Source organism: Natator depressus, chromosome 2, assembly GCF_965152275.1.
Source record: "Natator depressus isolate rNatDep1 chromosome 2, rNatDep2.hap1, whole genome shotgun sequence".
Taxonomy (NCBI): Eukaryota; Metazoa; Chordata; order Testudines; family Cheloniidae; genus Natator; species Natator depressus.
In genome coordinates, this window is record NC_134235.1 from 207,203,371 (window position 1) to 207,229,758 (window position 26,388).

The following is a 26,388-nucleotide window of genomic DNA, read 5'->3' on the forward strand; positions in this document are numbered from 1 at the left end:
TAGCAGGAAAGGAGAGTTAATAACTGACAACATCAAGAAGGCTGAGGTGTTTAATGCTTATTTTGCTTCAGTCTTCAATAAAAAGGTGACCAGATAATCCACACCAATTAATATTGACAAGAAGAAGGAAGGAATGCAAGACAAAATAGGAAAAGCAGAGGTTAAAATCTTTTTAGATAAGTTAGATGTAGTCAAATCAGCAGGGCCTAATGAAATTCATCCTATACTATCCTATACTACTTAAGGAACTAGCTGAAACCATCTTGGAACTATTAGCAATTATCTTTCTGAACTCATGGAAGACAGGTGAGGTCCCAGAGGGCTGGAGAAAGACACAAAGAAGATCCAGGGAATTACTGACCAGTAAGCCTAACTTCAATACCTGGAAAGACACTGGAACAAATAATGAAATAATCAATTTGTAAGCACATAAAGAATAATAGGGTGAGAAGGAATAGCCAGCATGGGTTTGTCAAGAACAAAACATGCCAAACCAACCCAATTTCCTTCAGTGACAAAGTTACTAACCTAGTGGATGGGGGAAAGCTATAGATGTGATATATCTAGATTTTAGTAAAGCTTCTGACACAGCCTCACTTGACAGTCTCATAAGCAAACTAAGGAAATATGGTCTAGATCAGGGGTTCCCAAACTTGGTTTGCAGCTTGTTCAGGGTAAGCCCTTGGGGGAGACGTTTTGTTTACCTGAGCATCCCAATGGCCGCGGTTCGCCATTCCCAGACAATGGGAGCTGTGGGAAGTGGTGGCTCAGACACCTGGTCTAGATGAACCCCTGCCTAGAAGAAATTACTGTAAGGTGAGTGCACAGTTGGTTGAAAGACCGTACTCAGAGTAAGATATCAATTGTTTGCTGTCAAACTGGGAGGGCATATCTACTGGGGTCTTGCAGAGGTTAGTCCTAGGTATAGTACAACTCAATATTTTCAAAAAAAAAGGAAAGGAGTACTTGTGGCACCTTAGAGACTAACCAATTTATTTGAGCATAAGCTTTTGGGAGCTACAGCTCACTTCATCGGATGCATACTGTGGAAAGTGTAGAAGATCTTTTTATACACACAAAGCATGAAAAAATATCTCCCCCCACCCCACTCTCCTGCTGGTAATAGCTTATCTAAAGTGATCACTCTCCTTACAATGTGTATGATAATCAAGTTGGGCCATTTCCAGCACAAATCCAGGTTTTCTCCCACACACACACACACACAAACCCACTCTCCTGTTGGTAATAGCTTATCTAAAGTGATCACTCTCCTTACAATGTGTATGATAATCAAGGTGGGCCATTTCCAGCACAAATCCAGGGTTTAACAAGAACGTCTGAGGAGGGGGGGGGTTGGAAAAAACAAGGGGAAATAGGTTACCTTGCATAATGACTTAGCCACTCCCAGTCTCTATTCAAGCCTAAGTTAATTGTATCCAATTTGCAAATGAATTCCAATTCAACAGTCTCTCGCTGGAGTCTGGTTTTGAAGTTTTTTTGTTGTAATATCGCAACTTTCATGTCTGTAATCGCGTGACTCTCTGGTCACGCGATTACAGACATGAAAGTTGCGATATTACAACAAAAAAACTTCAAAACCAGACTCCAGCGAGAGACTGTTGAATTGGAATTCATTTGCAAATTGGATACAATTAACTTAGGCTTGAATAGAGACTGGGAGTGGCTAAGTCATTATGCAAGGTAACCTATTTCCCCTTGTTTTTTCCAACCCCCCCCCTCCTCAGACGTTCTTGTTAAACCCTGGATTTGTGCTGGAAATGGCCCACCTTGATTATCATACACATTGTAAGGAGAGTGATCACTTTAGATAAGCTATTACCAACAGGAGAGTGGGTTTGGGGGGGGGGGGGGAGAGAAAACCTGGATTTGTGCTGGAAATGGCCCAACTTCATTATCATACACATTGTAAGGAGAGTGATCACTTTAGATAAGCTATTACCAGCAGGAGAGTGGGGTGGGGGGAGGTATTTTTTCATGCTTTGTGTGTATAAAAAGATCTTCTACACTTTCCACAGTATGCATCCGATGAAGTGAGCTGTAGCTCCCGAAAGCTTATGCTCAAATAAATTGGTTAGTCTCTAAGGTGCCACAAGTACTCCTTTTCTTTTTGCAAATACAGACTAACACGGCTGTTACTCTGAAACCTGTCAATATTTTCATTAATGACTGGAATGATGGAGTGGAGAGTAGGCTTATAAAATTTGCAGATGACACCAAGCTGGGAAGGGGTGCAAGCACTTTGTAAGACAGGATAAGAATTCAAAATTACCTTCACAAATTGAAGAACTGGTCTGAAATCAACAAGATGACATTCAATAAAGACAAAGGTAAAGTACTTCACTGAGGAAGCAAAAATCCTCATTTGGATCACCTATCTTCATCCTTTTTCTCCCAGCTCTTCAGAGCCAGGACTTGCTGTTCTGTTAACGCTTTACAGTTATTCCTGTGTGACTGTGCTCTGACTGAAGGCCATAAAATGCTCTCCATCAGTGGTGCAGCGTCTCTGTATTGCTTCTTTACCAAGTGGGGAAAATAGTCAAAGAATCAGTTTTCCTTTTTTGATGTAAATGTCTTAATTATCAAGTGCAAAGATTGTATTGGGTCATTGGAAATCAGGGAGACCAGTGTATTAAATGGGTTCAAAGCATTAAAAATATATAAATGAAATGACAATAATCGTTTGGCTACAAGCTACAGTTTGGCCTGCAAAAACATGTTAGAATTTCTCTGTGCACTTGCTTGTATTGTACGTTTTACAAGTCTGAGAAGTAACCAATGATATTACTATTTCTTCATGGATCCACATTTAGATTACCTTTGTACTTCTTTAATATGGAGTTTGTCTCTCAAATGTTAGGTGATTTTTTGTTATAGGCAGTATGCACTTTTCTCTATACCATATGCAGGATATATGCTCTAAAAACGTATGGTGAAATTTTGAGAATTTTGGTTGAGGGAAATAATAAAATCCTTTGGCTCTGTACAAAGGACTTTATTCGTCCTTTAGATACGTGATTATTATCTGGGCCTATATTTGCTTTTCCTTTAATTTAAACAAGAGCCACTTACTGTAAATCAACTTTTTGTTTACATTTATACTGGTGTGTATGTGTGGCCTCTTGTACTAAAATTTTAAGACAATTTCAGGTTCTGTATGTGCTACGCAAAGAGGGTAGAGTGGATTCAGAACACAGAGTGGATGAAGAAAAATTTTCTTCACTGTCAGGGTGAAATTCACTCCATTCTCTTTCTCAGCGTTGCGGGGGGGAATAAGATACATCCTCCAATATACTGGTAGGTTGTGGAATTGCTGCACAGCCCATCCTGCCTGGAACAGCAAGGGGTACCTCTCAAGCCCACTGAGCAAGGGTTCCTAGCTGTGACATCCAGGTAAGTAAGGATCCCTCTGAACCAACAATTTTAGAGTCATTGTGAAGCCCTCTTGCCCTGCACACTGGGAGTGTTGAGCTCATGCAATCACAGCTCTACCCATTCCCCTTATTTGTAAAGGATAATAATAAGGACTGTGCAGCGTGGAGGGCCTTGCACGAGCCCTCCGCCAAGGAGGGATTTCACCCCCAGTGCATATCTTTGCAGAAGAAATTTAGAGATATAATAAATTAAAGGTCATTTTTTATTTGCACTCTGCGTGCATGCCACAATGGAGATAACATCCCAACCTTGAAGGAGATGGCAGTTAAGCTTCTGTGGCTGGTCAGCTCCTCACCATGGCCATGTTCCAGTTTCCTCTCCATTCCCACTGCAGATTAACACATCCCATTGGCATGCAAGGACTCATTGAGCTAAACCTTTACACAGTGCTCCCTCCTTTGCACACCAACACACAACTCCCCCTGACTCCTATGGAGTGATTTTAAATTACACTAAATAAGAATCTGGATTAGAAAACAAGTCTATTTTGTATTCCAGCATAGAATGTCAACAGTGTCTTATATATTGCAATGCTACACTGCACATTGCTCTACATATTGTTATTGGGCCAGATTTTTAAAGGTATTTAGGTGCCTAAAGATGCAGCTACCTACTGTAATTTTCAAAATGACCGTGTCACCTACTTCTTATTGATTTAATCAGCACATCCCTCGGGCCGCGCCACTTCCCGCAGCCCCCATTGGCCTGGAGCGGCGAACCGCGGCCAGTGGGAGCCGCGATTGGCCGAACCTGTGGACACGGCAGGTAAACAAACCGGTCCGGCGTGCCAGGGGCTTTCCCTGAACAAGCGGCGGACCGGCTTTGAGAATCACTGCGTTAGGGGCTTAAACTGGGCATCCAGAAACTGAGGCACTGCACATCACTAATTTCTTTTGAAAAACTTGACTTTCATGAACAGTGGTGTAAATCAGGAGTAACTCGTTTAGTGGGTTATAGTAATATAAAAACAATGTGAGATCAGAATTAAGCCTCCAAATTTAACATGTTCGACACAGTTTAAAAATGACTAATTTATTACTTCATTTGGAAGTGGGGCCTGCTGAAAAAAAGCATGAAATCTCTGAAAGGTTATTTGAATGCCAGCAAAATAAAGCTTTCAGACCTATACAAAAATATGCCAAGAGGCTCTGCAACAAGGAGTGAGCTAGAATAGCTAAGATATAATTTTATTTGTATCACATTCAGCTGGTTCCTGCGAGTTCTATGGCTACTCACGGATATTAACTAAAGGACAAATTCTTCTGTCAGTTACACCAAGGCAATTTTATATGTGTATAAATGAGGGCAAAATTTGGTTCTAAAATGAAGACCTGTCCCAGAAGGACAGAAAAAAATAACCACTTTATGACTATACATACATTTAGCTGTGACTTTGTACCCGCCTAATGGAGCATCGTGGCCTTCCACAGCATCAAATCCCGCTGATACTAGGATAATGTCCGGATCAAACTCATTGGCAATAGGCATAATCACAGTCCTGCAGAATAAAAAGGCAGCCAGTTACAAACTACAGCTCACACCTTCATTAAGCATACTGCTTGGCATGATCCCCAAAATCCACTATACAAAAACAAAAGTCTGGGCATCAAAAACATTAATATCTTCCTTTAACTAAATTCATCATCATTATATTTAGTCAAAAAATCCAACTTTTCCCATCTCTGCTTTCATTCTTTTTCTTTTCCAATTTTCTAGGGTTTTTTTTAAAGTACAGGTACATGTGAAAACCTCTAATATTACACACACATCTGTGCCTGTTTTATCCCGCTGCCTATAAAAAGCTGGCTCTTCCAGGGGAGTGACTAATGGTTTACAGAGAATATTCAAAGCCTCAGTGGAAACCTGGACGGCTCCAGTGAGTGCGAACTTGGTGTAAATTTGAACTATAAATTTCTTTTGGGAAAATGTTTGCTTTCCAAACATATTTTTTCTTAACATTTTAAAATGTTTGTCGAGGTGGGGGGTGACTCTAGCAAAGGAAAAACATGAAATTCCCTTAATCAAATCCAGGCTACATTGTCAAGCCTTTCCAAGGTCAAGCATAGCAGGAATGTGACAACCACAAAATAGTGACAGCAACCCCTGCTGGTTTCAGTCAGATAATTCAATGCTTCACATTCCCAAATGTTCTCGTTTTTTTAACCCTTTCCTTCATGTAGGTTTTATCCTGGGTTAGGATTTTTATTGTTTAGCTTAGCTTTATCAGCATTTAAAGATTTCTTTAAAGCAAATTTATTAAAGAAAAGGTAAAGCTCAAACTGGATTCACAAATATTTTCTTTGACTTGACTTTTCAGGATTCCTGCTCATACGTTGACTTAAAAATTACAGGTTCAAACACTGATACTTTATTATTGTTGACTGAGTTTAATTCTGAAGGTCTTCAATTATACTAAAAGTCAATTAAGATGCTAATCTAAATTCACTAACTCCAGAATTCCAGACTTCAGACTGAAATTCTTCTTAAAATGGATATCTTTATATATTAACTATGATAGCACCTGCCTTATTTCAAAGCATATGTCCATTTCCTTACTGATAACTGCACATAGGAGAAAGAAGACCATGTTAAGGATCTAGGTTTCATGTTAAATAAGTTAGACTGTTAACAGTTCTCGTCCATTCTGTGTGATTTTTGTTTCTGCATTTTAATTTCCTTTGTTTTGTTCCAAATTCCTCAACAGTACTTTTAACACTAGTGACCATATCCTGCACTCTTTACTCCCACAAAACTCCACTTGAGTTGCAGTCAGTCGGTGTTTTATCTAAATAATGAGTGTAGGATCAGGACACTGGAGAATCAAACGGCTGTCATGTTAGCTCAGAAAAGAGGAGAGTTCAGCTTTACTGCAGGTCTGTTACGCTTATTCCATTGAGATTGCACTGAAGCACTACAATGCAAGTATGCAGACAATTCCATAAAGACAGAACAATTATTATGTAATTACCTTTAAAGAAAGCTATGTTGAAAGAACGTTAAGTTTGTAAAGCAAGTAGTCAAAAATTAGGAAATGCCTGGGCAGCCTTAATCCAGCCCCCCCTGTGCATATTTATTATGAGACAGTATCTAAGTCCATGATCACTGCCTCATTCACTACACACCTTCCAGCTTCTGCAACAAACGAGGCAGGGGCCCTACAGACATCAGCCTTCTTCACTGCACAGCCCCAAATTCACTCTGAGAGCATTGTGCATCCTGTGCACTGAATGAGGCGGGGATGATGTGAAGTCCCAGCCCAGGTAATGCTTCTAACTCCCTTCTCCCTCATACTCCCAGCTCCTGCTCCTGACCTACAGCACTGCATCTCTCCTGCCATCCTACCACCACCCTGGTTCCTCACCCCTCTGCATTCCAGACAGGCTGCATATTCCTTATCCAAGCTGACAGCATGCCAGCAGGGGCAGCATTGAGAGCACAACAGAGAACAATTGCAGGGGAAGTCCTGCTCAGGCCCGCAGTCCTGGGATGGCACGTGCCTCTGTGGGGAAGGTGCATGAGTAAAGCCCCATGTTCATCACAAATGCAAAATAACACAAAATGAAAAAGAACATAAAAAATGGCATAAAACAAAAATGCACCCTGCAGTGGCAGCTCCTGCAGCTCTTGTCCTTCAGGGCTGGATCCAGATCCCTGCTCTGGGTGTTGCAACCTGGCACATGGGATCATAGTGCTGCACAGGTTTGCCTGGGCCCCACTGATGAAGGGGCAGCTGCGTCAAACCTGAGCAATGCTGCGAACCCATGTCCAAGTCACAATGCCTGGCATGGGGAACTGGGCCTAGACCTGCAGGACAGGAGCCACTGCTGCAGAATGAGTGCAGGTGGGCTTTATCTGCAACCCCCTGGGGTCTCCCAACCCCGAGGTGCAAGACCTGACCCCTTCCCCCAGAGTTTTCCACCTCCTGCGGGCAGGACCCAACCCCTCACTAGGTTCCCCCTCACCCAGAGGACAGGGAAAATATATAAGGAGGAATAAGTGAGGGGTCCTCAGGACTAATGGGGGACCTGGGGGGCTGGGACTCAGTAGGGGAGGTGGAATATTTAAGGGGGCTAGGGAAGGGGTTTCTGGGCCTAATGGGATTGGGGGGCTGAAGGTCAATAGGAGAGGGGTTTGACAGGTGTTAGCAGTAGTATTCTGATCACTGACATTGCTGTAGCTTGGAGACGGCTGCAGGCCCAGCTGAGGGCAATTATGCATTTTCTGATGGGGGATTGTGAGCCCCTGGGTGACAATCACTAGGTTAACAAGGTAATTGGGGAGAATATAAGGAGAGGAAACAGGAAGCCAGGGGAGCTCAAGAGGTGCCCAGAAGGAAGCTCAGAGAGTCAGCCCGAGCTGGGCAGTGAGGGCTGCAGGGGAACCTACCATGCTGTAAGCCTGTATTGCACAAGTACTGTTCTGTAAGAGGGACATAAATGCACACCTTGGTGAAAGATAAACAACCCAGTGTGTATGTTTGTGATGGTGAAACCATCTGAACTGGCCAGGCTGCGAGATTCACCGGGTACTGACGGAGGTGCCCTGTTACAAGGGGGGATATATAAGAGGGCATGAGGGTGCCTGGATTAATGGGTAAAATAAAAGAACAAGAAATTCCTAAAACAAAACAATTATAAAAAATAAAAAGAAGATCATGGGCTCTACAGTTGAGCAGCCTGGTCATCAAATAGTATCTGTGAATGGATGGAGAATGCTCGCTACAGATTGAATCTTTGGAAAATGTAGCTCCCATATTCTAACAGGTTTCTAGTGAGCATATGCAAACTGAGGCTATTATTATAACTTGACCACATTTGGTCACAGTTCCCCTGGGCAGCCAATAGGCTTATCCCTGATATCAGGGCATCCCACCCCATCTGCTGACCACTGTTCCCTCTAAGCTGTGCGTATGTGCGCGCGCACACAGATCCTAAACCCCGCACACATGGCAAAACACCGTGTGCACAAAAATTTGCACAGAAGAAATTTTTTGCGCACACAGCCTGTCAAAAATTAGAGGGAACACTGCCGCTGACCAAATTTCAAGTCCCTGCTCCAAAGCCTGGAGACACTAAAGTGTCTCAGTGAAATGGTTGTAAGAATTTTTTAGCTCAGGCAAAACATGTTTTCCCCTAATCTTGTTCTCAGAAACAGCTCAAGCATTTTAGCTGAAACATCCCAGAAAAATTCAGACTGAAGCAAAAATGCAGCATGGGAAATTTCAGCTGAAATGGTTAAATTATGGGAAAGTTATAAGTAACGAAAACAGCATCTTACAATTGGACATGTCAGGCAACCATACTTAACAGGTGTCACTATTTAGCGCTACCTGTAATGGTAGTAAAAAGTCTGTCCAGAGAGGATACATGGAAACCTCCAGACAAAAGAAAGAGATGACTTTTACAATGATAGTAACTGGAAAGGTGGGGGTGACATTTAGTACGGTTCTGTCAGTGATAGCTGAGACTATAAGGTTGAGTAAATGCCTCAAAACGCTTTTCTGAAAATTAGCAAAAAGAAAAAAAGAATGAGAAATTCTGCTTTTGAGAATGCAGATGTAAAGCATCAACTTGGATGAATGTATTTCACACCAGAGCAGTACTGCCACTCCCTCCACAAAACAATGAAGTTACTTTACAAACTGGCAGACTTTTGCTAGTACGATTCAGTATATTGCACACAGAGCTGGCCTATGAAGACCAGAAAACCTGTGTCATTGCTTCTCCTCCCTTTCATCCCTCCAAATCTGGAGGTAACTGGAATATCAGGCTTAATCTAATTCATCTTTCATGTTTTAATAATAAAAATACATGTATAGTTCTTTTCTTTTCAAAATACTAAGGAAAGTATAATTTGATTGCTAGGATAGAAAGTTAGTCCCTATTTTCTTCTAAAAATCATTAGTTGTTTATGGTTCTCACTACAGCAGCTCAAGGCTGGTCTTTGGCCTCCAAGAAAACCATAGCTGCAGGTTCACTGATTTTGGGGAGGACTCACATGGTAATGGATTCCAATGCTCCATAAACTGCTACTGATAGCACTAATGTCGCTCTCTCCCTCAAACCTAGCAGCATGAATCTAAGCTGGTTACTCTGTTGAACAACCAATATGTCTGTAAACATGACGGGGCAGTTCATCATGAAGGTATAATGCGCCTCGTCTAATGGACTACATGTAGAACTGAAAGCCAGGGATGACTCCTCTCTATGTCCAGCTCTGACAATGACTCCTTCTATGGCCTAGGCAAGTGATGGAACATCTCTGCTTACATTCCTCCATCTATAAAACCAAGACAGTGATACTTTCATACCCCATGGGGTTGCTGTCATGAATAATTTGTTTGACTCAAATATATAGATAATGCATTTCACCAGAATGCACACCAAACCCTGTGGTCACAGTGGCTCTCACAGACCCCCAATCTCCTTGACTTGTCTGGACAACTGTCCTTTGCAAAAGCTTTTAGAAGTTGACCACCATGCAAAGCCCTGTTCAAGCTGCACTTCATCAGGGCTGCACTTCATCAGGAGGCTGGGGACCCCTTGAAGATCCATCCCTTTCCCCCGCCCATACTTGAGGCTCTGTTCTTCCCTGAATCCAAGTTTTGTTTAGCTCCGGGCAGAAGGAACAGTCAGAGAGCAGGTTACAGCTCCCTGATCCTGTGCTGGCCTGGCAAGCAGCAGAGAGAGCAGCCCTGGGACCCTGCGTTAGTGAAGGATCTGCATCACACAGAGAGCTCCATCATGATCTACCCTCCCTCAGACACACCCATGACACTAGTGTGGGGTGGGGTAGTTGGCCCATAAGCCACTTCACTGAGTTTGACCAGAGTGAGTTCACCCATGCCATGGCAATTCTCCTCTGGCCTACTTCAGCCAAAATAAGTCTGGATCTGATAATAACAGAGGAAAAAAAACAATAAAATTACATTTGGATGTATTCTAAAGAATCATCTTGTTAGCCATCCCTAATTCCTCAGGACATACCTATGCTCAATAGTATATCACATCTGACAGGTTCTGGTTATGATGAATGTCAAAACACTTTCTTACAATCCCAACAAAAATACTCTAAAAGTCTCTGTAGATAGAGGCTGTATCCAAGATTAAGACTAAGGATAGTTATTATTTTATCTGGAGGGGAATTAAGAATTAGATCCAGGCAATAGTGCACTAGGGGCCAAATTCTTCTATCAGATGCAATAGTGCAACCCTATTGAAGCCAGCTGGGCTGCATGAGTATAACAGAAAGCAAAATCTATTACTAAGATATTTCTGAGACTTTAGATGGAAATACTATTGTCTGACTAGATCTGAGTTTTATATTTTAACTATTAGTCATACCCTCCTTCCCTCGCTAAAGAAAAAAAATCCAAAAGAGAGACTGATTTTCTGTTATCCTGTGTCATACAGAGCCATAATTATTGAATATATAAAGTATTCAGATGAAAAGGATTTTAGGGACTTCCCTGCTCTTTTCTTCCTTTTGCTGTGCCACTAATTGCACGTCACATTTTAAAATCTTGAGCAGTCGGGTCATGGTTTATCTCGCACCAGCGTTTACTTCACTCCATTAAGCCTTACAGTTATAGTGGAGTGACTCAAGACAATGCAGCCCCTCCTTTAGTTTGATGGCACTGGCATGGAGCATGTGCCTGGGAATTTGAAGAGATTAATTTTAGTTCCACAAAAGAGATTTCCCCATGGAATTAATGCATTCAATTTGGGTATGCTGCTGTCTGCAAAGAAGCCATGGGACGGCTTCCAGTTGGGTGTAGTCCTAGAGAAAACATCAAGCATGTGTTCTTTCCCCTCCCCAACAGTATGAACATCAGATGCAAGACATTATAGAGACTTTACCATTTACTTGATCTCATTCCTTTTATTCTTCTATTCTATTTTTGTGGTTTTACTGCACATGGGAAGCATGCTCCCAAACATTTGTTCTCCCAGAAGACATGCAGAGAAGTACCCAAGCCAGAAATTCATCGGGATGTGCCACCAAATAAAGCCGAAGATATCCAGAGAAAGGGCTAAGTTGACATAAATGACCACTCTACTTCGATAGAGTTTATAATTTAAGAGGAAGCACAGACAACCTACACAGAACATTGAGGGTGGTAATTAGTATAACTGAAGGGCAAATCCACATTTTTCTGAACCTACAGGGCATAGTGGTTTAGTAACATCAATTATTCACACTGACTACAAAAAAGTAGCACTTTCCACCCACAGTTCTCAAAGCACTTTATAAATGTTAACTAAGGAACACAATGATCCACATCCTCAGCTGGTGGAAATTAGCATAGCTATGATCTGGCCCAACATCCCTTTAAAGTAGGCATTATTATACCCATTTCACAAATGAATAAACTGAGGCAGAGGACAGGTAACTAACTTGCTTAAAGTAACACAGTGATCATTAGGAAAAACCTGGACAGACAACAGAAATCAAGAATGCATGTCCACTGTTTTAGTTACTAGACAACACTAAGTATTATTTCAGAGTAGCAGCTGTGTTAGTCTGTATCCACAAAAAGAAAAGGAGGACTTGTGGCACCTTAGAGACAAACAAATTTATTTGAGCATAAGTTTTTGTGAGCTACAGCTCACTTCATCGGATGCATTCAGTGGAAAATACAGTGGGGAGATTTATATACACAGAGAACATGAAACAATGGGTGTTACCATACACACTGTAATGAGAGTGATCAGGTAAGGTGAGCTATTACCAGCAGGAGAGCGGGGGGAAAAAAACCTTTTGTAGTGATAATCAAGGTGGGCCATTTCCAGCAGTTGACAAGAACGTCTGAGGAACAGTGGGGGGGAGGAATAAACATGGGGAAATAGTTTTACTTTTTGTAATGACACATCCACTTCCAGTCTTTATTCAAGCCTAAGTTAATTGTATCCAGTTTGCAAATTAATTCCAATTCAGCAGTCTCTCGTTGGAGTCTGGTTTTGAAATTTTTTTGTTGAAGAATTGCCACTTTTAGGTCTGTAATCGAGTGACCAAAGAGGTTGAAGTGTACTCCGACTGGTTTTTGAATGTTATAATTCTTGACGTCTGATTTGTGTCCATTTATTCTTTTATGTAGAGACTGTCCAGTTTGGCCAATGTACATGGCAGAGGGGCATTGCTGGCACATGATGGCATATATGACATTGGTAGATGTGCAGGTGAACGAGCCTCTGATAGTGTGGCTGATGTGATTAGGCCCTATGATGGTGTTCCCTGAATAGATATGTGGACACAGTTGGCAACGGGCTTTGTTTGCAAGGATCGGTTCCTGGGTTAGTGGTTCTGTTGTGTGGTGTTTGGTTGCCGGTGAGTATTTGCTTCAGGTTGGGGGGGCTGTCTGTAAGCAAGGACTGGCCTGTCTCCCAAGATCTATGAGAGTGATGGGTCGTCCTTCAGGATAGGTTGTAGATCCTCGATGATGCGTTAGAGAGGTTTTAATTGGGGGCTGAAGGTGATGGCTAGTGGCATTCTGTTATTTTCTTTGTTGGGCCTGTCCTGTAGTAGGTAACTTCTGGCCTAATCACATCAGCCACACAATCAGAGGCTCATTCACCTGCACATCTACCAATGTGATATATGCCATCATGTGCCAGCAATGCCCCTCTGCCATGTACATTTTTATTCTCCCCCCTTCGCCCCCCCCCCCCCCGCTGTTCCTCAGATGTTCTTGTCGACTGCTGGAAATGGCCCACCTTGATTATCATTACGAAATGTTCCCCCCTCCCCAACTCTCCTGCTGGTAATAGCTCACCTTACCTGATCACTCTCATTACAGTGTGTATGGTAACACCCATTGTTTCATGTTCTCTGTGTATATAAATCTCCCCACTGTATTTTCCACTGAATGCATCCAATGAAGTGAGCTGTAGCTCACGAAAGCTTATGCTCAAATAAATGTGTTTGTCTCTAAGGTGCCACAAGTCCTCCTTTTCTTTTTAAGTATTATTTATTCAGTTTCCCCACTGGCCCCTTTTGCTGAATATACATAACACGTTAGTTCTAATCTACCTCGTTTTTGATCCAAGAGGGGCCCTCCTTTAATTTGAAGTAATGTACTGCTATCTGCTAAGACTCTTGATTTCCCATCTTGAAGAAAAACTATCAGAATCGTCTCCACCGGACTGAAAGTTACATATGTTCAAGTATGTTGCTGAACCCAGGCCCAGTGAATAGATCAGTGAAGCCCAGGAGGTTGATCCCCAGCATTTCAAAGCGTATGCAATACTTGTTGGGAACAGTACCCTATGGTATCTATTACTTTTACGCATTGTTTTCATGTATGTTTTAATATAATATCATGTAAGTTACCTACTTACATAAAAGAAAACTGTTGCATTCCCTCCCTCCTCCCCCCAGAACTTCAGGTTAATTTTTTCTGTATTATTTAGTACAGTTATCTCTCCCAATCAATCTAGCTAACCTTGGATATGGCACTAAATCAGAATAAATGGGGTTTTAAAACAGGAATGAATCTCTAGCATACTTAAGGGACCTTCCCTTCTTAGACCCCAATCCTACCGACAATTAGCCAAGTGCTTAACTTTATTACTGTGAGTAGCCCCACCAATTTCCATTGAATCAAAAGGTTTAAAGGCACCCTCAGCTTTGCATCTTTTATTTTTCTTTTTATTTATTTATTTATTTTTGGCTTTTGCATCTTACATTTTTGAGCCTGAGATTATTATTCATGGGTTTCTTTTTAAATGAATAATGATTTAGGCATCCTGCCTGAAATTTTCCTAAGTTCTGTTACAACTGGAATTGCAACATCAACATCAACCAAAAAACATAAGGAATATTTACTACAATATGTGCTGATCCTTCCATTTTTAAAATTATTCTTTACAAAGGTGGTTTTCATGTAATTACAAGGGCCCTTCTACATTTGAGCTATGGCATGCCTAAATCTGATCCACTGAATTAGTTCAAACATAACCAAAGATGGGAAAAATAAATTAGCAAACAGGAGAAAGTTTAGAAAAATATTACTTTGAAATTTTCAGAAACTACAAAGAAGGAGCTGATGGTATTGTCACATGAAAATATCCAATTTCTGGAAACTATGACATACAGACATCTACAATGAGAATAAGGATCTATATTCAGATTTCAGTTTATTCACAGCTTAGCAGTGTTTAGATATAGGGTTTTAAGTTTGGCCCAATATGGAGACAAATTTCAGGGAAGTTTAGATCCATAACCAGGGCCAGGCTCCAGTGTTCAAATATGTGGCTTTAGTCCAAACCCATCCAGAATTTGCTACTGAACATAGATGCCCATCTGCGTACAGATACAAAGTGATATGTGGACGATATTTGAAAAGAGGCCAAGAGAACACATACAATAGTATGCCCCCTTAAAGAGCAGTTTTATTCTGAAAGGTCAGTATGTAAAATAGCACCTGCTTACTCAACAAACCTGCTCCTGCATGTATTCATAGTCATATGTGTTTACGTATTTTAGTGATAGAAATAAGTGTTTTTGGTCTTCTCCTCTGCAGAACCAACACAGCTAAACACTGATCAAGTTGGATATCATTCCATCTTATAGATCATAAACAAAAGTATTTAAGTTTCTTTCAGCTGCGGACCATGGTACTGACAAGTGTGACTGCAGGATTAATTTGACCTTGGAAGACCTTTATTATTGGTGAAGATGCACAAGAAGCAAGAAATCCAGCTTAACTTCTAGATTCTGCAAGGCTGGGAGTTAAAAAAACAACAACATCGTGTTACCTGTAAACTGAACACAATGACTAAGGAGAAGTAGAAAGATGATAAACATGAAACCTTATAACCACACTAACATACGTTATGCACACACACAAATACCCCACAAAATTTTGCTCTCAGGAATACCTTAGGCCAGAATTTAGCGCATGTAGTGTAACATGTGCCTATTGGAAACTCGTTTACTGCCCATCTGTTATTACTTTATTTTATATATATATACACACACACACACACACACACACACATATATATATAATCCCCAGAAGTTTTTCTGACATAAAACATAAAAGTAATAATAGGGATTAAAAAAGAGTTTTCTATTTTAAAATTTGGATGGCGTGCAATGTGGAGCTTAACACTCATATTTCACTTCTATAAAATCTGGGTACAGTACAGCATATCCTTTTTGTTAGGCTTAAATAGCTATCAGTTTTGTCTTTCCGTTAAATCATTTCTTTCAACAGAATTTTATCACACAAATCAATGGACTTGGCCTAAATCTTTGCCACAATAAGCCAACAATACTACTAAAATCCCCACAGTAAACCTAAATATTACATACTAAATGTGGTCGTTCCTGACAAGAAAAAAAAATCAAAATTTTTAATAATAGAAAAAAGTAAATGGAGAGGTCAGACTTTATGGTAAGTAAATGTAGTGTGGTTTATGGAATGCACAAAACAAATGATAGCTTGTATATGGAATTGTTTGTTTCTATGGAAAAATTTGTATTATTTTCAATAGAGACTACCTTTTAACGTGGTCTTTCCAAAGCATTTGACATCAAGAATTCCCTAACTACATAACAATCTGAGAATGGTAAAATAGAAAGGATAATTTAGTAGCTAACTTACATGCCAGAAGAATATTGAACCGGTGGGTAGGGAGAAGAAGGCCAAGGGTACTGCTTGGAATAAACTAAAAAACATTCTGCTTTCATGACCCAATGGACCCTTTATTTGTTGCAGAGACCATACAAAGCAACAGGCCAAGCCACAATTTAGAGCCTAAAATTCCCCAAAGTTCAAAAGGTATTAGGGTATGTCTACACTGCAATCATGGGTGGTAACTGCAGCTCATGTATACATATCTGAGTTAGCTTTAATCTAGCTAGCTTGAGTAGTGGTAGTAATGAAGCCATGGCAGCACGGGCTAGTTGCCCTAGTAATTACCATGGATTCTCAGCAGGCTTAATCCCAGATCAAGTTTAGGAATATTTGTGAAAATATCACTTTTCACATCCACTAGTCAGGAACAGTGTTATGCAAGATAACTTAGTTATCTTTTTACATTTTTTCCCCATATTTCACATATTCATTTTCCTAGATGTAATGAAAGCTGTGTGAAGTGAAGCTGGAAGTGTCCTCATAGTTTATCTAGTCTGGCTCCTAGTATACTTAGCATAGCTTCTAAAATGTAGTTCCTCTGCTTTTTTCTTTCTTGCCTTTAAAAGCTCTTGTGGTAATGATTTCACAACTTTTCTGGGCAGCCTATTCCATTGCTCACTTTTCCCTTGAACTGAAGGAATTCAGAAGTTGCTTTTATGTGCTTAAGCTGATTTTGTCAACTCTTAAGAGATATTACCTCAAAGGGAAGAGGTATGTATATGTTATTTCCTCCTACTTTGTCCTAATGTATAAAATGAAGCAATTGAGAAGAGTGACATGGAGATTTCCTTACACCCAGGCCAAATTCACTATGAGGGAGTCTCTCTGATCTACAGTAAGATGATGCTGTTGTCCGGCTATACCAAAAGAGGGACAGGAGACACTTGATATGAATTTAACCAGGCTGCAACTTTATTATTAGATGTCTGGGACTACCCGGTGGATAAAAGTGTACAGTGCAGGCAACTCCATGTTCATGTTCATTCAAATAACTACCCAGGACTTCCATCAGCCCTCTTTCATTTTCCATCCAGGTCCCCCAGCCAACTCATAGCTTGGACCTTACCATCCCCCCAGTAGGAGGGTTAAGGTGGGCTATAAGAAAGTGGGGTTGACTCCTTGCCATACCAATCATAGGAGCCCTGAACACCCCCCCTCACCCCTCTCTATTCTGTTCCTTTAACCAGCACCTATTTTTTTATTCCTTTACCAGGCCATTTATCTGGTCACTGGATGCCTTCCCAATGGAGTACTTGCACTGGACACCGGCCACAAGGAGGTGCCAGCAATTAGCTTGGCTGCTCCCCTCCACCCCAAACCCAGTCGGGTTCCCAGACATCTCCCAATGGCCTATTTTATAGCATCTAAACATGCCAGCCCTCAAGTCTGAGAGGTGAACCGCCATCCTCACAAAATAACTCAGTTGCCCCTTGCACGATGCCAGGATTGTCAAGGACACCAGCAGCTGGATTGCCAACGACCATGTACTGCAACACCTGCCCCGCTCTGATGGGCCATATCGGTGACTAGCGTTCCAGATCCTGAAATTGGAAGAATTCATTAAAATTTCCTTCATAACTCAGCCATGTGCCCGGAGCCAAGGATCTCCATAGCACTGGCAACATCGTACGCCGAGGCTCAGTAGTGCCAGCGGCATCTGCTCGGGTTCATTGCTAGCTCCTGGTGTGAGCTCCTGATATCTGTGGAAGTGAAAATGAGACAAGGCATCTGCTATGCCATTATCCACCCCAGGAACATGCTTGGAAGAAAAACAGATGTTGAGGCTTAAACATTGTAGCACAAATGCCCTCACTAACGTCATAACTCTGTGTGACCTGGATGTTTGGTGACTGATAACGTGTAGTACCACGGCCATGTTGTCACATCAGAAGCACAACCTTTTATTCGCTAACTCTGGTCCCCAGATAACCACTGCAACTAAAATGGAGACAAATTTCAGGAAAATCATGTCATGCACTACCCCGTTTTGCATCCAGATGGCTGGCCATTTCTGGGAACACAACCTGCTTTGGTAAAACACCCCAAAACCCATACCCCTGAAGCATCTGAATGGATTTTCAAACCCGCCTCTAATAACCATTCCTCCCTCCATAATGACACCCCATTAAATTGACTCAGAAACTGTTCCCACACCTTCAAGTCTTCCTACATCTCTCTAATAACTCATATATAATGATGTGGCCTGGCTATTTTCACTGTTGACACTGCAAGCCTGGCCACAGAATGCCCCACAAATATGCCCCATCTGCTTTATTAGGGTAATCCCATAGGAGAACCATTAAAACCTCTGGCCTACCTGGAATTGGTGCCCATGTCCATTGCACCACCCCCAGCTTGGCCCCCCTTCCCCTGCTTGTGTTCTGTGCGCCATAACCTGCTCCAACCAAGCCAAACCTGCCACTTGACACCCCCCCACCATCCTGTTTCCCCCTTGCAACCGTCCCCTACCCCTCTGGCAAGAACGGGCTGAAGGAGTTGAGAAAAGTGACATGGAGATTTCCTTATATGTAGGTTATGTGGGAGTCTCTCTGATCTACAGCAAGATGATGTTGATGCTACAGACAGTGTCCCTTTTAGGAGACGCAGGATGGTTGGCACTTCTCTATCTCAGCAGGGCTATGAACCTTTCACTGAAACCATGACACAATATTGCCAAAGAAAAAACCATTACATCACTACATTCTTTTCCAAACATGCATTTAAACAGAAGCAGGATTTCACACCCACAGTGCTACAGCTAGAAGTGAGCTGTAGCTCACGAAAGCTCATGCTCAAATAAATTGGTTAGTCTCTAAGGTGCCACAAGTCCTCCTTTTCTTCTTACAGCTAGAACAGACATTAATGAAGTACACAAACCAAACACCAATTCTGCTAATGTGGGCTGTGCAGAATTCTGCATAACTAGACATGTAGTAGAGTCCCAAGTCAGGTCCTTACAGTGATGTGCTGTAATCAGTACAACTTTTTGGCCTCTTGTTTGTTACACTACATAAACCCCCTTCCCCTTGTTCATGGGACAAGGCGGAATGCTCACAGTAATGCTACAACCTCTAGATACTACACAGTGTTAGAAACTACTACTGATTCAGTAAAAGTTCCAGCCACTGTTCAGCTAGAAATCTGACCTGTTTTGGCTCTGGATAACACTGTCGTCCTGCTTTTCTCATTTTCCCTCTCTCTTTTTGCTCAGCACAATAAAAGAAATTATAACAGATCCCAAAGTAGTGGGGAAATTCAGTGCCAGTGATCACAAACCAACTGAAGCAGGTATATTAAGAAGGGGTGGTATCACAGACAGCCAAAGGAAAGCGCTACACTTCAAAAAGGAGGAGACTGCGAATCACAATGGGCAATATCAGATTGCTGGCATATTAAAACATAAGTACACCATCCTGCAAGGTGTTCGTGGTCCTTGTATCTCACACAATGTGCTCACCTTCTAAAAGGATGGGGTCAAAAAAGGTAACTGGAGGGATGGGAGACATTGGCAGATTTGCGGCCTGTTTTTGTATAGTTGAAGTGAATGGGAATTTTGCCATTGACTTCAATGAAACCAAGAAATCAATCTTTATCACTGAAATATAAAAGAAAGATCTCATACAGAAGGAAATCCAGAAGAGAAAAGAAACACTGTCACCAAAATGAAGTTTCATAAAAGCCCAATGTCACTGAAATGATTTGCTTAAAATTGTTATCTAAAGCAGAAAACAAGATAGAGGTCAAGAGATAAACTGGGAGATTATGAGACACTGAAAGAAAATCAATGAAAACCTGTTGACTAAAGCAATGAATGGAAACTAAATGTTTTTCTCAAAGGTATCAAGCAGAGAAGAAAGATTGAAGACAAAGTAGGACCTCTGAAGAATGAGGATGGAGAGCAATAACAGAGGAATCAGGAATGGCAGAACGCCTAAATAAATATTCCCCAGTTTTTAACAGGAAGGAATGGGGAATAGACATATACACTGGGGAGGTCAATACAAGAAACAAAAAGGGAAAATACAGAGCTAAGTGGCAATAAAATGATGTTAAATAAGTATTTAATTAAACTGCTGTTGACTTCAATGAGATCAGTATTTCACCAAATGGGTTTTATTAAGGCTCTGCCAAAAAGGGGTAAGAGATGCATTGTTAATGCATGTGGCCCTGTGGCATTACACCTGTGAAAGCTAGAGCAGACATAATTCTTCCAGAAGTACTGTGAGATGGAAGTTTTGAGCAGCACCACCAGCAGATTCTGGACAGAAAGCTAAGACATCTGGCACTGGGAGGTTTACAATAGTGCAATGGGGTGGCATTTGTTCTCCTATACAGAGTAGGGGCAAGTTCAGAGGAAAGGGGCATGGCAGGATTTGCACTAGCATCCAATGTCACTTTAAAAATGATGTTGCTGAATTTGTCTTTTATTCATTCACTCACTTACAAGATACTGCACTCTTCCTGTGAAGCAAAACTGCTCACACCTCTTTCAATCATTTTTTCATTCCCATTTGAAGTGATATATTGGGTAGCCCCTTTCATGAGCATTTTTTAAGTCGCATGAAATAAGAAATACTTTTTCTACCATATGTTATAGTTAAAATACTTAAAGCTGTTTCCCATTATTGGCTGGTCCATCTTTGTGTCGTCAGTTGCCTTGGGAACTGAGATTGATCATAATTTCAAGAACATTTAAGAATGAATTGAATAGCATATTTCCGTATGCAATGTGCAGCTACATTTATATTATATGTTGGAACTATTGGCAGTGCATGCAAATAAGCATGATTTCCACTTTTACCTACGTTTTTCACTCACTTGTCTCCCACAGTTACAGACAAAATAACATACTGACATAGATTAAATACATGAGTTAATGATTATAAACTTCCAATAATCTATTGGGAAAACACCGTAAGGAGGATGTATAATTCTAATTACACAAGACTTGTTGTATACCTGTTAAATCCTCATTTTCCAGTTTGAATATCTGAAGCCCATGTTATCCAAAATCTTTATCTGGTCTTATGTCTGAAATTTTCATCGAAATCAAATTTGGTTTTATTTGGTTTATTTTATTTTGATTTTCCAAATATTCCGGAGGTCCTCCAAGACTTTCATAAAATTGGGGAGTTACGTGTACACACACTCTTCAGTTACATAAGCTCCTTCATAAACATTTATTAATCCTGAACGAGGAGTTGTATTTATAGGCTTCAATGTGCTTAAAGCAAACGGGAGAAAAGCAAGCATTTGCTTATTGACACAGTTTTGCCATTTTAAATCCTTTGCCATGGAATAGCCAGTAAAGCTTGTAAACTGTGCTCAAGAGCAGTAGTTTTCAAACTGTCTTTCATGAACTACCAGCAGTCCCCAAAGTATTTGCTGCTGCTCTGAAAAATCTGGCTGCTGAAAGAGAGAGCTCTTCATTTCCCACCTGCCACAATGCATTTAAATATAGGCAAAAATTCAATTCCTGTCTTGGACCAGTTCCTCAGCTGAAGTGAAGCATTGCCAATTTGCACCACCTGAGAATCTAACCCATATATATTTCAATAAAATGATTTTTTCAATGAAAAGTTACCATAGTTGCCACAGGGAAGTTAGGCAATTACAATGAGTGGGAAGGAGTTCTATGTGATCACAAATGGATGGGGAGACAATCTAGAGATAATCTAGGTTATGGCCCACACAGTGGAAAGGACTGAGGACTTCTGCCTCCAGAACTAAGAATTTGTCAGCCGTTCAAGATGAATAGCTATGGATTTAGTTCTGTTTTACACTTTTTATTCTTTGTTTCATTTTTCTTTAAGAACAGTCCAGGAAATTATATTTTAAAAAACCAAATGACCCTGCATATTATACAAAAACTTAGGTGATTAAAGGTTACAAACAGGATACACAACATGGCCAAGTTAAGGTTGCTTTTGGAGGGGTCACGTTAGCATATTCTGACTTTTGTGATTTAAATTTGAGCTGATCAGATAATATCCAGAGTTGATTTGGTCCACTTTTCCTCTTAAATTATTGACAAATAAGTTTTCACATTATTCAACCTGCTGCATAAGCAGGTCAAATATTATTCATCAAGTGATTTATGTGATGAATTTGTTCCTACCATTAGTTAAATTATTTTGAATAGTTTGGATGTTTATTGGCCAGTTTTAACTTCTCAATGTATCTTTCACATCACAGCAACCTGCTTTTTGCATTTGATGTACGTCCTCATTAAGTAATTAACAATCCCTTCACATTATTGTACACCTCGAGTTCAAATTAAAAAATGGTGCTGTTAAACTGTAAAGCTTAAACTTTAAGGTCACAGTCCAAAGACAATTAGTTCCAAGACATTTGCAAAATCCTGGCAACTTAGCAAACCAACTGGAGACCCACAGTCAGGGAGGAAATGGCTATCTTTGAGGAGACTTGCTTGGAAAACCTGAAACTGGAAGAGGCTTGCTTGTTACAAGACAGAAAAAATCAGCATAATTGTCCCATCACCTCGCCGCTCTGTTTTGTTAGCTGTCAGAAATATACAGGGAAGGGTAAACACCTTTAAATCCCTCCTGGCCAGAGGAAAAACCCTTTCACCATGTCAAGGTTCCTTCCCCACTCTGAACTCTAGGGTACAGATGTGGGGACCTGCATGAAAACCCACCTAAGCTTATTTTTACTAGCTTAGATTAAAACTTCCCCAAGGTACAAACTATTTTACCTTTTGTCCCTGGACTTTATTGCTGCCACTACCAAGCGTCTAACAAATTTATAACAGGGAAAGAGCCCGCTTGGAAATGTCTTCCCCCCCCCCCCCGCCCAAATCCTCCCAAAGCCTACACCCCCTTTCCTGGGAAAGGCTTGATAAAAGTCCTCACCAATTTGCATAGGTGAACACAGACCCAAACCCTTGGATCTTAAGAACAATGAAAAAGCAATCAGGTTCTTAAAAGAAGAATTTTAATTAAAGAAAAAGTAAAAGAAAAACCTCTGTAAAATCAGGATGGTAAATACCTTACAGGGTAATCGGATTCAAAACATAGAGAATCCCTCTAGGCTAAACCTTAAGTTACAAAAAGACAAAAACAGGAATATACATCCCATTCAGCACAACTTATTTTATCAGCCATTTAGACAAAACAGAATCAAACACATATTGAACTAGGTTGCTTACTGACTCTTTACAGGAGTTCTGACCTGCATTCCTGCTCTGGTCCCAGCAAAAACATCACACAGACAGAGAGAACCCTTTGTCGTCCCTCCCTTCCCCCGCCTCCAGCTTTGAAAGTATCTTGTCTCCTCATTGGTCATTTTGGTCAGGTGCCAGCGAGGTTGTCTTAGCTTCTTAACCCTTTACAGGTGAAAGGGTTTTTCCTCTGGCCAGGAGGGATTTAAAGATCGTTAGCCTTCCCTTTATATTTATGACATTAGCTAACAAGGCAAAAATGGTGATGAGGAGTACCAAGAAGCAAACAATACTTTAAAAGAAGCCTGTCCTGCAAAGACTGGTCTTATCCTCCCCCTGACTCTTCTCCGTTCTCTTAAAATGTCCTTGAATCTCTAAAGGTGTGCTCTGCCCTGACTATGGGGAAAAAAAATCTGGTAACTAGACCAACTATTTCCCCAGAATCAAAAGTACTCTGCCACCTGTGATCTGAGCAGCACAATTTTTAGCTGTATTGTTGAGTACTGGTGAACATTTATCAAGAATGGCTTAGAAGGAATTAGGAGACCGTGCTATAGTTTTAAAAAGTGAAAAGACATCCAGTACAAATGAAAATTTAGAAAATGGAATGTGACATGATGTTGTTACATCAACCATTAGGTTTAAAAGAATTTTCTATTTGTCCCCCTCTTTAGGTGCAACTGGGTTAAACTCCTGACCTACATTTCCTGTAGTATTGTTGTGTGCTCTTTACCAGTTGCTGCACTGTACTCCAGAGGTGGCTGCATTTTAATGAAGAAGTAATTGTAAAGATAGATGACAAAAGTCCTTGGGATTCTTTGGGCTAAAAGTCACCAGGCAAATATAAATTATGATGCATTTTTAGGAGACAGGAAATTATTCTCAAAATACATAATTATGAGACTGGACTGTTGAGAGATAAAATAGATATTTGGTGTTGTGGATCAACTGCTTGAAAAAATAGGTTGTGTTTACGTATTTTATACATATGTTCAATTTTAGGTTCAGCTTAACTTCAAGAGGAAGTGTACATTAGCAAAGGACAGATCTCAAGAGGTTTGGCTTGAATAAACACGTAAATGTTTTGATGTTTATCTGAAGCTCATCTATGAGGGGTCACCAATATCATCAGAATATCCCTCTCACAGTATCTCTTTTTCCGGTCCCAGGATGAAGAGGTTCACAATAGTTTTGTTTTAAGTTTCCCAAACTTTTTCAAATCTTGTCAAAGATTTGGTTCATTTTGAAGTCTGACTGAAGGTATGCTTTGGTTTTTATTTTATCCAGACTAGTTCTTCCATCCCTTGTGTAAATCAATGTGTTCTTGTCTCTCTCACTTCATTGGCTTTTTTTGCCTCCATCTGTTTTCTCTCATCTTTTCCTCTCCTTTCCTCTGCCTCATCTATGTTCTCCCTCTGTTTTCTCTCATCTCTTTGCTCATTACTGTTTCCCCACTCCTTGCTCTTCTTGTTTCCCTTTTTTCTTTTCAAGTATCCTGGAGCGGATGAAGACGAAGGACTCAATCCTGTAAGGTGCTAAGTTCTTTCAACACCAATTGACTTCTTTTAATGACAGTCAGTCAATGACTGTCTTTTAATGACTGTTGCTTCAGTATACATGAAGCATTTGAAATCACTCACACTATGTAAAGTTAAGCATGTGCATAAATCTCTTCTGGATCAGGGCCTAAATATCTATATTAAATTATTGGTGGTGACCTGACACTGTAGGCCAAATTCTGCTTAATATGTCACCGATGCAGCACCATGTATGTTGTGATTTGGATGGCAGAATCTGTCCCAACATAAATGTGCTAGAAATAATCCTTAATCTGAATTCAATCTAAAACCCAAAATAGAAGTCACTATAATTTTTTCACTTTCTTTCTAAAGAATAACTATTAACTAACACTACAAAATCCTGCAGCTGTCAGTGGTAGGAATAGGATATTGAACTTTAAGAAGCACAGATGTGATCACCATCCACTTGAGAGGAACTCACAACATTTGCTATTTGTGCACAACACCTGGAGTTCACTAATGATACTCTGAAGATATTGTCTGAGCACCTACAACTTGCTTGCGTCCATTGAAGTGGATGGGATGCATCTCAGGATTTGGCCCATCATTTCCACTTAGAGCAAAGATTTCCCAGAGCATTACCTATGTGTTTATATATCTCACTCATTATCACTCTAGTCGAGCACCTAACAAAGTTATCACCAACACAGTAAGATTCAAACATTATTATTATTAAAAATTAGTTGTATTACCATAGTGCCTAGGAGTCCTTGTTATGGATCAGGACCCCATTGTCCTAGGTGCTATACAAACACAGAACAAAAAGACAGTCCCTTCCCCAAGGGTCAAACATGGTCTACTTTCCTCTCTCCTTCCCCTGCGACAGCTAGTGGAGCTTCTAACTGCAACAAAGGAGACTACCTGCCATATCCAACAGCTAAAAATACTTCATATAAGGAGCCAGTTTTTGTTTTGTGGGACCCACAAGCTCTGCTCTGGTGCCAGTAGTCTGTATGATTCTGGAACCTTGGCTCACTCGCATATGGAATTTACAAGCTCTGCAGATCCAAAGAGCACAGTCTGCAGACACTCCTGAGCCAAAAGGGGCAGCTCAGAAAGCATGACCACTGCTCTGCTCTGGATGTTCTATCAGGCATTGGGTGCTTCCAAAATGTTCAGGGGTTTCCAAATAGGTTTTAGAAAGGAAACTGTTTATCTTGAACCTGGAGTTGCTATGACAGTTCCAAAATTATGAAAACTTTCAAAGATTTACCCCAGGGATACAATGGGCCAAGTTCTCCCATGTACAACAACTCCCACTGAATTTCCAAGAGCTACACTGGTATCAGTGGAAAGAGAGTTTGACCATACTAAATTCTACACAACAAAGATAGCTTGTTTCATTCTATCTTCCATGACATATCATATTATAGTGAACACTAGAATTTAGTAGAAACTAGGGCTACTACTAATTGTCAGTGTAAGCATAGCTATGGGCAATGGAAGCGGTAACAAGCATTTTACATTTTCAACGAGGCACAATCTGAAAGTGCCTCTTGCAATAAAATGTTGGACTCATGAAACTGAGTGATTTG

General features: G+C 40.7%; 1 protein-coding gene across 3 annotated transcripts in view; it reads right to left on the reverse strand.

Moving 5' to 3' along the window:
• Positions 1-26,388, reverse strand: part of HDAC9 (histone deacetylase 9) — a 542,743-nt gene that overhangs the window by 65,084 nt on the left and 451,271 nt on the right. For all 3 annotated transcript variants that reach the window (XM_074945808.1, XM_074945812.1, XM_074945807.1), the window contains one exon: positions 4,833-4,951. In XM_074945808.1, the coding sequence (XP_074801909.1) occupies positions 4,833-4,951 (119 nt within the window). The remainder of the gene's footprint in view (positions 1-4,832; positions 4,952-26,388) is intronic.